This window comes from Apus apus, chromosome 4, assembly GCF_020740795.1.
Source record: "Apus apus isolate bApuApu2 chromosome 4, bApuApu2.pri.cur, whole genome shotgun sequence".
Taxonomy (NCBI): Eukaryota; Metazoa; Chordata; class Aves; order Apodiformes; family Apodidae; genus Apus; species Apus apus.
Window position 1 is genome coordinate 54,777,480 of NC_067285.1, and position 13,881 is coordinate 54,791,360.

At 45.1% G+C, this 13,881-nt stretch overlaps 1 protein-coding gene across 3 annotated transcripts in view; it reads right to left on the reverse strand.

The window, feature by feature from the left end:
• The window catches only part of TBC1D9 (TBC1 domain family member 9), a 50,603-nt gene extending 38,100 nt beyond the window's left edge, over positions 1-12,503 (reverse strand). Inside the window, exon 1 of one of the 3 annotated variants that reach the window (XM_051618342.1) lies at positions 12,291-12,503. In XM_051618342.1, coding sequence (XP_051474302.1) covers positions 12,291-12,417 — 127 coding nt within the window. In that variant the 5' untranslated portion in view covers positions 12,418-12,503. The remainder of the gene's footprint in view (positions 1-12,290) is intronic. The other 2 variants (XM_051618344.1, XM_051618345.1) reach the window with 2 other exon arrangements.
• Positions 12,504-13,881: the final 1,378 nt, after the last annotated feature.

Sequence of the window (13,881 nt, forward strand, 5' to 3'; positions counted from 1 at the left end):
TTCCTTAAATTAGACTGGTCCTTGGGTGACAGCCAGTGAATTATCCAGGCATCAAATAATGTGACTATACTGATTACAATTTCCCCCCCCATTATTTCATCAGGTTTCTGACTACATAGTGAAATAAGGGAAGGCATTCCAAATGTTAGAATACTAAATCTGCAAAGCTGTTCAAGCAAGCAGTTTTAATGAGCAAAGGTTTAAAGCACATGTTAAAGTCTGTGGGATTAGTATCTGACTAACTGATGGCAACCCCAGTCCTGAAGGCACTCAAGAACAAGTAACCTTATATCAAGAAGAGTCTCACCAGACACATGTGCTAAATATCTACAGTAACCACACCAATATATGGGGCCAGGAAGGGAAAAGGGATGGAGAACACCCTCATTTTGTTTGATACAACTTTTTGAATAAAGTCAGCTTCTTCTTTTGCAAAATTGTATTCTAAAGCAAAGGTCCAGAAAATTGTTCAGTGTTTTTTTTCTGTAACAGACAGGTATTAGCAGAAGCAAAGCAGTGAAATATAATATCTGAAACCAGGGAACACAAAGTCACAACTGGCTAGGGGGTCTGGGTAACTGCTCTTGCATCTTGTTTCTGGAAGGACATACAATGCACAAGAGGGTGGGTACTGCTGGAAAAGGGTTCAGTTACGTGATGCGATTGATGCTGAAGGAAGAAATCATACTACAGTTTACTGGACTGACCACTGTCCCTCACATTTAGTCATAGGCTGGAGGGGGAACCTAAAACCATTGCAGGGTATACAGATTAGTAGTCTGTATTCATTCATTAAATTATGATGTACAGTGCTTGCATTCTCACAGTAGAAATCAATTTTCAAACTGTTTTTTGCTATGACCACACAAAGCCTAACCTGTGTAACACATACCCCCTTCTTTACAGAACACTAAAAACTGCTGTTTTTAAAGGTCAAGCAAGTTTATGCACCTTACACATGAACAATCTTCTTTATTACAAAAGGATTTACTTACTAACCAGCAGTAATGCTCTTTCAGAAAAAGTCACTTTGATTTAAATCAAACACACACAAAGATCAAGCAGTCTTTATCATCTTTCTACAGCCCCCCTGGCAGCAATCTTATGATTATATTTGTGAGCCTGTGGTATTTTACCTGCTAAACTACAAGGGGTTCTCAAACTAAAACTGGATTACATATTCGAGAGTCAAGAGCTGGATTATATATTACCTCTAGCATACCTTATTAAAACACCAAAGCCAATTTATTTATGAATTACAATAAATAACACCTCAGACCTTAAAAGTTACCGGGAGCCATGGCTTTGTTGCACAGGAAATGCTATCAAAATGGTCAGGATGGCATCACAGAGTAACATTTCCCACTCAGGTTTAACCATGCAGTCCTCAGACTCCAGATGCTTTCAGCACACACTGGTGACCTGCCAAACATCCATTCTCCAGTGTCACAGGCAACTTGCATCAAAACTTGCCTAGAGCTGGAGGATGTCACTCTGCAGCTGGTGCCACTGTTGCGCCTGATGCCAGTAGGGACACCCTCCCCTCCTCCAGTTGGCCAGACAACAAGCATGTGTCCTTCACCTGGCTCCTGAAAGCCAAGCCCTGCCACATCCTTCTCCCAGCTCTACACTAATATAACCTACAGCCTGACAGTCTCTCAAGACACCTTCTGTTAAAGAGATTTGTATCTTAAAAATGCCTAAACAAACAGCATACATCTACTGACCATGTAGAACAAATGCAGAAGTATACCCTCCACAAGAGCCAAGATTTCATACAAGTCAGGCTGTGACTCTTGGAGTAATCTCACGAGTTATTACTCAAATAGTCCCATGGATGTCAGCAGCATATTCGTGGATGAGCTCAACACCGCAACAACGACAACTTGTCATGTCACGTGCCATTAGTAAGAATTTTTCAAAACAGGTATTGTAACATTTCAACACTGGACAAAACACATACTGCTTAAATGGTTCGCAATATTTAAAGTGTCCTGACGACCCCTTCTCTTTCCACTAAAGAAAAGAGAAATGTAATGAGCTCCAGTCATAAACCTGAAACATCCAAGGGAGCTGTATGGATGATAGATGTCAGCTGACTTCTAAGAAAGCCTTATTCAATAGCACTACTTCAGTATTACTTAAGTAATATTTGCATGCTGAGCATTCAGTTCTGTATTGACTTCATGGACAATGAATAAACTCTCGCTAAAGTTTAGCTTTTACTTCCTGGACTATAAAAACAATAACTCCTAACAACACAGCTACATGTACAGTATAACCTCTTGCTTTTCCTAGTAACTATAATGAGTCATTACTCTTCCATTATTTCTCAAGGCATGTGTTTATATGATTAGCTCTTACATTTGTTATTGCAGGATGAGGTCAATCAACTACTTGTCTGTCAAAACACAATCTAAAGCAACAATCTGAACTCCATGGGTAACACTATGGACAAATCCTTTTAAAGGAGATGGTCAGTTCTACTTGATTAAATTTGAGGTGAGAGCCTAAATGAATGCTATATATTGTATACCACTAAAAAATAATTACACTGTTAAACTTCCACCACCCTTAGAACTTTATCATGGGTTTTGTTTTATAGATGTACATTCATATAAATGAAAGCAAAATAACCTCTAAATACTTACCTGATAACTGTCTTCCCCTGTGGGTTATATAGCATTGGCTTACATGGATATTTAATGTGATAACAAAAAAAATAAATTCTTCCTCTGAAATTAAGGCCTAAGAAGTGTTAAGTCTTCCAAAACTCCTGCCTTCGTTGTTCTCTCTTTCTACTAATGTAGCTGTACAGAGCACTGATTTGCCCAGCCATCACTTCCTTTGCATGAAAATTTTTGAACATGTTCAGTGAAATGATTTTGAGGAAGTACTGTCACTCTACTGACATTTAGCAAGACAAGTATCAAAACCATACAGACACACACAGAGCAAAAGAACTGCCTTTATTTCCACTGCAGCCCAGTTTGCAGATGATGAGATGTCCAGGTGCAGAAACTCACACAATAATACATCCAAACAATGAGTTCTCAGAAACAAACCCACTAGACTTGACCTGAAACAAAAACCTAGGAGAAGTGGGAAAAGGCTAAGTAAGAGCCATGAGCACTGAGGAGGACATGCTAGACAGCTACTGGTGTGTGGAGACTTACAACACAGAATAAGTCACTATTTGGAAAAAAAAACCCAAACAAATAGTCAGATGCAGTGAAGAAAGTTAATTATATACTACATGTCGATCACAACAAACTACATTAAATTATGGAAGAAGCCATTAGAAGGATACAGATGGAGTTAACAAATGCCTTCAAGGTATGATACAAACATTTATGCATAAGCTTGTAAAAAAACCCACCACTTAGGAATTGCATGATCAAGTACCATTGACCCAAACAGCAGGGAAGTCACTGAATTTCAAAATTAATTATTTCTAAGTATCCCATTCTCTCCAAGTAGCATAAGCAAATTAAACAGGTTTAATCCAAGAGCAAAATTTAAATCAACTACATCTGCACCAACAGAAGATTCAGATAAAGTATATAAAAGATTTCGGTAAGCTATCAGAAGAGGCACTGTCGCAAGGAAAGGTACAATGCTGAACAGGAAACCCCAACAATTTTGGCTAATAAATCCTGGAAAACACAGAGGGGAAACACAAGACAGGACTGCAAGGAAAGAACCAAAAAGACATTAAGAAATTACTAGCTGAAACTGAGACTGCTGCTGTAGTAGGAATTCATACACCCCTATCTGGAAACTTAAAAACAGAACATTCAGAAATTGAGCCTAGAAAATACTTACAACCTTTATTTTGAAAAGAAAACAAATTAAAAGATTTTGAAGAAGCCCTCCAGAACCTAAGCCACCCTCAGCACCAGATTTAAAGGTAAAATGTAAATGTAGATATACTGAGTATCCACATCAGAAGTATGACTAGCAATCAAAGAGCTGAAGAAAAGCAAGATTTCAGTCAAAGGCTTACAGCCCTTTATACACCTTTACCATCACACTTTAGCAAAATCATCAGCGGCAACAACTGCTGCAATTACAGGAAAAGCCATCACAGGGGGATACTCTGATGGATAAAAAAGTAGAGATCACAAATCTTAGGGAAGAACAGAGAAAGCTGATTGGATTCTGCATATACCAAATATTTACAAGAACAATCATATGACAATACAATATGTTAAAACTTTCAAAAGCACTGGTGAGTATATAGAGCATATTTTGTGGAACTTTCTCTATCCCTTTCAGTGTGAGACCAGAGAGCACTACCAAAACCCTGTAAGCAATACAATACAAACTCTGGTATTGTGCAGAAAATTACTAAGAGGCCTAGGCATTTATTGCTTATTATACTGTGATCCTGTGTGACATCTCCAACAAGGGTTTAATACAATCAGAAATAATGGGAGAAATAGCAGGCCATCCTTGAATTCCATGTGTCAAGCAGTAACATTATGACATGTCAGAAGACAAAAATGGCAAGTGACAGCTCAGCTCAGAGACCTTGATGGGTCACACTACGCAAAGTGTAAAAAGGTGAAGCAACATCAAGGGAAGGCTTTGACCATGAAGCATGGGCAGAACCCAGAGCCACACCAAGCAGCATCTCCAGTACTGCACCTGTGCAAACAATGCACTGTCTGCAAGAACCAGAGATCAAGAGAAGCATGAGGCGGGAAATGAGACACCTTCGGAACAAGCACCTGTGAAAGCATCTGGAAATTCAACAGAAGGATTGGTGAGTCAATCTGGAGAATCAAACAGCAGCTCAACCCTAGACATCTGTGTCCTCTTGAAGCGGAAACCTACTATTGTGAAGAAGCAAACACAACCACAGCAGATTCTAAGGAGAAACTCCGCAGCAGCAGAGGAGACTTTGTATAACACCAAATGACAAAGTGGAGCAGAAGAGACTAGTTTCCACTCCATGAGCCAAAATTAACATGGAAAGCTGATGGGTAGGCTGACCACTTGTGTCAATCATGCTAACTGCATGAAATTCTGATAAATGCTATATTTCGGGTATCAGAAAGCACATGCTTTCTACTCAAGTCTACCAAGTTTGACACAAAAAATCCTAACTACTTGAGTCAACATGGACAAAAAGTGTCAAGTTTGTTAAAGCATGTACCATCCTTTCTCCAGGCAGATGATACACTAGACAAAAGCTTTTCTAAATCTTAGGTACAAACAGGTTTTCAAGCAACGTCCTCATCAGCCCTCTGAATCGAGGGGTTGAGAGCAAAATAGAAACTTAACTCAAAACTTGAGGTACTAATTGAGTTGCCTAGCAAGGCTGCAGAAAACTGTTCTGAGTTAGAACACTGTCACATACTAATATTAAAAACATTAGATTTGACATGGAAAACTTGTATCATCCTTCTCAGAACCTCTTCAAACCAGCCAAGCCCAGAACCTCTCCTTTCTGCCCTTCCAATGTGGAAATCACATAATAACTTCTGCAAAAATATATGGGGAGAAAGATAGTTATTGATCAATTTCTTTTATGACCAGAAGTCAGCAAATTTCAATCTGCTCTCTTCTGCTTAAGCATTTGAATAATCTTTGGCAACATCTCATGGATTTACAAACTTATACTGAATCTCTCACATACGCACCATCCCAGTTGTAAGCATAAATACCCTATCTGCAAAACAATTCACACCTAAAAATAGCTCTTGCAAACTAAGAACAATTTATTTGCCTTGGGATTCAAAGAGATCTTACAATACATTTAAACAAAATTACTCAGAATTTTATCTCCACACATAAATGTACACATGCAGAAGGCGCACAGGAGTCACAAGCTTCTCATACCACACCCTCAATCTCCCTTTCCATAAACTCCAAGTGGATACAATGTTCTGCTGTCAAGTCTTAGTGGCACTAATTCGTTGCTATAATTGTTTTCAAATAAAAGAGTTTGGTAAGAATTACCACAGTATAGCAGAAAGCAGCTAGAGACATTTTTAACCTATTTGTTGCACCAGAATGCAAGATATTAACATTAAAACATGCATTTTTCAGTTATTTATAAACTTTGACATGTTCAAGATCCTTACAGAATAGGTATGAAGAAGAGCGGATTAAAAAGAGCTGGTACCTTTGAGAAAACTAGTAAGATGAAAGAAAATATTTTTTCCCCTGCTGGTGACCAAAAGAAAGATTAAACTCTTGAGTGAGGGTCATGCAGAAGCAAAATACATGCATGGCATTATGTGCAAGGCATGAAAAAATCCTTTATGGAGAAAGCTCATCAACCATCAAACACTTTCAAAGCAGAAAAGTACATTTTTGGGTCTTGTCCTGGAAGATTAATGCAGTGATGCAAGATAATTTAAGTTTGCAGAACAGCTATGAAAATCCAGTTCAAAATCCAATTTACAAGTCTTTCACATTTTTCCTTTGTTAAAAAGGAAAACAAAACCCAAACAACCCTTCAGTTAAGGCATGCTCACAAAGGAAAGTTGCATGAGGTGACTGGTACTGACATAGACACAATCATCTAAAAGACTCCTGGCCTTAAATCAGTATAAAAATGTATCCACACCGCTTAGCAGAAAAGCTGTATCTCTTAAGTAAACTATTAATCAGATACCTTTTGTTAGCAAAAATTATTTCAGTGGACTCACTAATTAAGCACTGCCCTAAAACATAAAAAGACAACCTTCAGGCTTCTAACTTGTTAGAATCCAATATTAAAATAAGTGCAGAAAATGCCTCCAATGTCCAAATGAGTGTTTAAATAGAAGGGCTTTCTCTGATCAGCTAAGTTACATAAATCAAAGCTAAGAGGAGAGAATCAGTGCAGTAAGGGCTGATTTTTCACCCCTCCCCCAAGGTGACAGATATTCATAGAATCATTAAGATTGGAAAAGACCTTCAAGATTGTCAAGTTGAACTGCCAGCCCTACACCCCTGTGACCACCTAAATCATCTAATAAAATACCACGTCCATCCGTTTTTTGAACACCTCCAGGGACGGTGTCTCCACCACCTCCCTGGGAAGCCTGTTTCAATGCCTCACCAGTCTTTCTGTGAAGAAATTTTTCCCAATATTCAATCTGAACATCCTCATAACCTATCACTAGACACTAGGGAGAAGAGGCCAATACCCGCCTCACCACAGCCTCCTTTCAGGTAGTTGCAGAGAGCAATGAGGTCTCCCCTCAGCCTCGTCTTCTCCAGGCTGAACATCCCCAGCTCCCTCAGCCTCTCCTCATAAGACCTGTTCTCCAGACCCCCCATCAGCCTCATTGCCCTTCTCTGCACCCTCTTCAGCACCTCAGTGTCCCTCCTGGACTGCAGTGCCCAAACCTGCACACACGGCTCGAGGCAAGGCCTCACCAAAGCCGAGGGGCATGATCACCTCCCTGGTCCTGCTGGTCACAGTATTTCTGATGCAGGCCAGGATGCTGTTGGCTTTCTTGGCCACCTGGGCTCATGTTCAGCCGGCTGTCAATCAACACCCCCAGGTCCCTCTCTGCCGGGCAGCTCTCCAGCCACTCCTTCCCAAGCCTGTAGTGCTGCTGGGGGTTGTTGTGGCCCAAGTGCAGGACCCAACATTTGGCCTTACTGAAACTCCTACAATTGGCTTTGGCCCATTGGTCAAGCCTGTCAAGATCCCTCTGCAGAGCCTCCCTACCCTCAAGCAGATCAACACTCCCACCCAGCTTAGTGTCATCTGCAAGCTTACTGATGCTCCCACCCACTCTATCCCCTCATCCAAATCATCAATGAAGATGTCAAACAGGAGCAGCCCCAGCACTGAGTCCTGGGGAACATCACTCCTGACTGGCCGCCAACTGGATTTAACTCCACTCAGCACAACTCTTTGGGCCCGGCCATCCAACCAATATTTTATCCAGCAAAGTGTATGCAAATCCAAGCCAAGAGCAGCCAGATTCTCTATGAGAATGCTGTGGGAAACCTTGTCAAAGGCCTTGCTAAAGTCAAGGTAGACAACAGCCACAGCCCTTCCCTTGTCCAATAAGCAGGTCACCCTGTCATAGAAGGAGATCAGGTTAGTCAAACAGGACCTGCCCTTCATGATCCCATGCTGCCTGGGCTTGATCACCTGGTTGTTCCACAGAATGGCACTCACGATGATCTGCTCCATCAGCTTCCCTGGCACTGGAGTCAGACTAACAGGCCTGTAATTTCCTGGATCATCCTTCTGTCCCCTCTTAAATATGGGGATTACACTGGGTGATTTCCATCTGCTGGTGCCCCTCCAGTCAGCCAGGACTGCTGGTAAATGATGGAAAGTGGCTTGGTGAGCACCCCTGGCAGCTGTTTCAGCACTCTTGGGCGCTGAAGGGTGCTTTCCTGCAAAGGGTTGCTGCACTCAGAGTGGATCCAAGAGAACACATAAGTACTGCTTTTCTGCTTCAACATAAACCCACCGAGAATGCCTTTCACCCACCCCCAAGGCTATATAAACTGCTTGGTTTTAGACTAAGACATGTCAAAGGACCTAAAAGATCCGGTCATCTGGTCCTTGCTCTGGTGATGGTAACCTCCATACACACTGTGGTTGTAAGCAGTAGAGGAGAGGTAACATGGAGACCCTGGCAGCTACCTCAAGGGCAATCATCAGCCTTCAGCCATGCTGTCACAGGCATGGCATCCCACCACAGTGCCGCCTGAAGAGGTCTGTCCTCATCCCTCCCTCATTCCCATTCAACCACAGGAGAGCATTCTACCTCTTCCTTCAGCCACACCAACACAACTGCCCTACAGTGCAGCCCCAGCTGGAGGTCTTTGAAGTTTGAGGTGTTTGCAGATGGAGAGAAGGGCATTATGCCTAACCCTGATCAGTTTGCTGCCTGGTCAATTTCACAGCAAACCTAGATTCGTGGGCAATGTCAGAGAATCAATGCTTCTCATTGTCCAGCCACTGCTTCTGTTACACAGCAAAGCCATCTCATGTCATGAAGCCCATAGTCTCATCAATTCGAAAGTCAACTTTATTTTAAAGACAATTTTAAGATAAATTTAAGACAAATTACTTCAAGTGTCAATAATGAGAGAGTACAAGTCAGCAGAAACGAGACCACAAAAAAAAAAAAAAAAGACAACTGTATTTACAACCTCTCTTCAATATATAAATTCAGACCACTCCCACCACAGTGAAAAATTTTGCATACAATATTTCTAGTCAACTTCAAGGACACATATCTGGTTTTCCACAGAGCAACCAGACCAAATTTTATAACACACTCATGGATGGGTAACTTTTTAAATTATATTTGAGCAAATTCCAGCACTATGTCACCACAGAAGGAGCAATTAAGGAAAAAAAACAACAACAACCCAAAACCAACTAAAAAAAAAAACAAGCAACCAAACAAAAACACACAAACAAACCCCTCCCCCCAACAAACAAACACACAACAAAAAAGAAAAGGTTCTTTTTTTCTGTTTCTTTAATTTTGACCAGATAATCTCCACCTCTGTCACCACAGCTGTATCATCATCACCTACAGAACTTCCACAGGGTCATCCTAAATGCTACCATGATTGCAAACAATGTACCCTGCTGTCTGTTTCAGCAGGTTTACTCATTCTGACCCCTCAGGATCAGCCAGCTCCCTCAGTTCCTTGCTTTAAACCAAACTTAGCTAGCAAGAGCAATCCACTGGCTTCCCTCTGTCTTGACCCTCTATGGGCAGACCACAGCTTTCAGAAAAACCAGTGTAAAATGTCAGTATTTCCATGAAAAACAAATAATCCTAAATTCCACTTATTACTGTGCCTACCAAGCTGGCAGTGGTCAAGATACGCTACACCCCTTCCCTTCTTCACACCGTCTGTTGATCACTGTGTCAAAACCCCATGTGCTAAAATGGCAAGGTCTGACAAGTTCCTATACTGCCCTTTAATAACTTTCTGCATGCTAATGATCACCGTTTGTTTAGCTACCATTCTGGCAACATACTGAAAACTGCTGCAACTTTTTTCCAGCCCTTCCCCATACGAAGCCTCCAGAAATTGTTTAGCTACTTGTTGCTACTACCTCAATGCCACAACAGCTGCAATTCCAGGCAAAGCACAGACCATAATAAAAGCAACATGAAAAGCAGTTCTCAAAATACACATAGAATTTGTGCATTCTAAATAATATTCACTATATAGACTGCATTCACAAGCTAAAATAATGGATACAGTGCACTAAAACTTAAATTCCAACAGGGAAAAAAATGCAGAAACAAACATAGAACTATTTCTGTATTTTGAACTCCTACCAAATGCTGTTAGCCTATCTGTCCTTCCTACTCCTACTCAATGACTAAATATTTAAAAGTAATCTTTGTTTATACAGTGGTATTATCAACCAGGCTATTATACATATAACTGCTAGATATACATGTACTGTCTAAACAGGCTGAAGAGAAAATCCCAAATTCTCAAAACATTTCCCCAACAACTGAGAAAGTGTTTGGAAAATTGACTAGGTACCTCAAATGACTTCTAATTCAAAGATAACAAAGTCAGAAAGGTACAAGAACATCTTTGTCAGACCACCTACAGTAAGATAGAAGAAGAAACCCTTAAGAGGTCAGGAGGCAATCTGTGAAAGCTAAGTCTGCAAAGAATTTATCAGCAAATACAACAGGGGTAAACTTCTAAGGCAAAACATGCTTTTTATGGATTTGCCAACTGTCCATAATTCAAAAGATTAAAAAAAAATATTTAAAAGAAATCTACAGCAGATGCGGCGTGTCTGCTGGCCTCTCTTCACACAGAAATGAAGTTGTTTTTCTACATAAACCACTGAAAAAGGCTGAAGATCTCCAGAGCCTCCATGAAAACACACTTTAGAATGGTGTGTTAGTTTCAGTTATGAATTGTTTACAAGTCCATAGAGCATTCAAAGGCTGAAGAAACACTTAATCTCCTGGTAAATATGCACAGGACCTTGAAACAAAGATAGAAGTGGCCCATACGTTTGCATTGATTAGCCTGAAAAAATAGCTGCAATACAGGTGGGTAAAGAATCACCAAATGGTTTGGGTTGGAAGGGACCTGAAAGATCATCTAGTTCCAACTCCCCTGCCATGGGCAGGGACAGCTCCCACTAGACCAGGTTGCTCAAAGCCCCATTCCACCCAGCCTTGAACACTTCCAGGGATGGGGCATCCCCCGCTCCTATGGGCAACCTGCTCCTGTGTCTCGCCACCCTCACAGTAAAAAATTACTTCCTAATGTCTAACCTAAATCTATCCTACTTCAGTTTAAAAACATTCTCCCTTGTCCTATCACTATGTGCCCTTGTAAAAAGACCCAAGAAGGAAGAACAGCTTTTCAGAGAGGGTATTTTCTGTCAATTCCAGGTAGACCATCGAGTTCTGTACCTCCAGTTTCACAGAACTGCATAGACATTACCTAAAAATTATTTCGCATCTCCACAAACGTATATGCAAAGTATTATAGAGACAAGATGCACATGCAGCACCCCTCCCATGACGGGTGGATGAGAGAGTTGGGGTTGTTCATCCTGGAGAAGAGGTGGCTCTGGGGAGACATCAGAGCACACCTTCAGGTAGTGAGGGGGCTACAGGAAATCTGGGGAAGTGTTCAGGGCCAGGTTGGATGGGGCTTTCAGCAGCCTGATCTAGCGGGAGGTGTCCCTGCCCATGCAGGGGGGGTGAACCTAGATGATCTTTAAGGTCCCTTCCAACTCCAAACCGCTCTATGATTCTATGACCCAGACATCCCAAAAGCACCTCCAGTTGCCAGCAGTCGAAAACAAAGCACTCAGGGAACACACTTTACAAGGACATCCCGAAAAACACGGAGAAGCCGAAGCAAATCTGTTCTCACAGCACGCGTTTGCGAACGACGGTTGGGTCGTATTTCAAGCCATGTGTGTCAGCGGTTGAAGAATAAATTCCTCTGATAACCTGGACACGTCACACCCTGATGTACGAAGGCATCGGACACCTCACTCGCACAACACCTGGCAGAGCATAAATCCCCAGGGAAGCCTTATTCCTCGCAGTCAAACACCGGAACACCGAGGCGGACGGCTCCGCACACCGCTGGAGCATCAGCCGCCGCCCTCGGCCAAGGCGAGACCGCGGGGGCCCCGCACGGCCCGGGAGAGGTGGCGCGGACAGCGGGGGTCCCTGCAGCCCCGCGGCCGCCGCTCCCCGGGGCCCCCATCGCGGCAGGGCCCCGCCACTGCCCCGGGGGAGCCGCAGCGAAAGGCGTCCCCGCCCTGCCCTCCCCGGGACGCCGGCCGCCGCCGCCCTTACCCGCCAGGCCCCCGCCGCCGCCATCGCCGCCGTGCCCCTTCCTCCTCTGGAGGATGAAGTAAGGGTTGGCCCGCTCCGTCACCCACAGGGCGTTCGCCAGCAGCACCTCCTCGGGGTTCACCCACATGCTCCCGGCGCAGACAAAGGCCGGCCCGACCGGCCGGCTGCCCGCGGGGACTCACGCACGCACCCTCCGCATCAGACGCCAGCGCCGTGCCCCGCCGCCGCGGCGGACGGCGCAGCCCCGCGGGCACCGGCGGGCGCGGGGCGGAGGGGCGGCAGCCGCATGCCCCCCGCGCTGCTCCCGGGCTCCCGCCGCCTACCCGCCCACCGAGGGGCGCGGCGGGGCGGCCGCAGCGGCCGGGGGCAGGGGCAGGGGCGGGGGCGGCCCCGGCAGCGCCCGCTGCAGCGCCCGGGGCAGCAGTGACATCAGCGCCCGGCCCCGCCGCGCGCTCGCGCCGCCCGCACCGCCCCGCCGGGCACCCGCACGCCGCGCGCCGCCGCTCGCGCTGGCCGCGCTCCCCGCACCTGCGCGCGGAAGGGGGCGGGGCTGCCCCCGCACCGCGGCCCTTTCCCCGCCCCAGCGGGGGGGGGCGGGGCGCGGGGCGCGGGTGCTCCGCGTCCCGTCTCTCCTCCGCACGCCCCGGGGCGCCGGAGCGGCCGCTCCCCGGCCCCGGCCGTCGCGGGGTCCTCGGCGTTCACCTGCGCTGGGGAGGGAGCGATCGCTGCCTCCCGCGTTAAGGGCGCGCAGCGACAGGACGGTGGGAAGCGGTTTTAAGCTGAAGGGGGTAGATTTAGGTGAGATAGGAGGAAGGAATAGTTGACTGCCAGGGTGGTGAGACACTGGCACAGGTAGCCCAGGGAAGCTGTGGATGGCCCCCATCCCTGGAGGTGCTCAAGGCCGGGTTGGATGGGGTTTGGAGCGACCTGCTCTCTTGGGAGGTGTCTGTGATTTGACCTTTTCATCCCATGTTTTCAACCCAAGTTTGTAAAATCGAGCGTGGAAAGGGAGCGGGGGCGCTGGCCGCAGCCGTGGTTCAGGAAGCCCCCCACGGGAGGCAGCCGGGCTGCCCTGCTGCTGGAGCCCCTTTGGCAGCTCCCCTGGTCTGCTCTGCGCGGTGCCACGTTTGAAGTTTGCCCCTGCTGATGAAGGGCACGTCGTGCCTGCTGCCCAAGATTTGGAAGGTATTTGACGGCCTAGAAAGTCCTAAAATAAACCGGTATATTTGGCTAAGCACAGTCCGAGTGCAGACATACAGGTAAGATGGGTTTTGTGCCGTGACAGCTCTGAACACTATTTTCATTTCCAGGTCTGACTCGCTGGCCTCCCCTTAGTCAGAAAACTGTTGCTCTCTGATCAGATACTTACCTCTGGGGTTTTGAAGATGTCGAGAAGAAGAAATTAAGCATCAAAGAAAATATTAAGGCTATGTTCCAAGCACAAACTTTTCATGCACAGGTCATAGCTTTACAATAGTGTTTAGCCTCCCATCACCTGGTGCTGCTGTGGAACTGGCAGCCAGTGCTTGGTCACGCGGCCGTGGACACACAGTCACAGGAGGAATGACTCTTCCTCTGAGGTGGCAGTCAC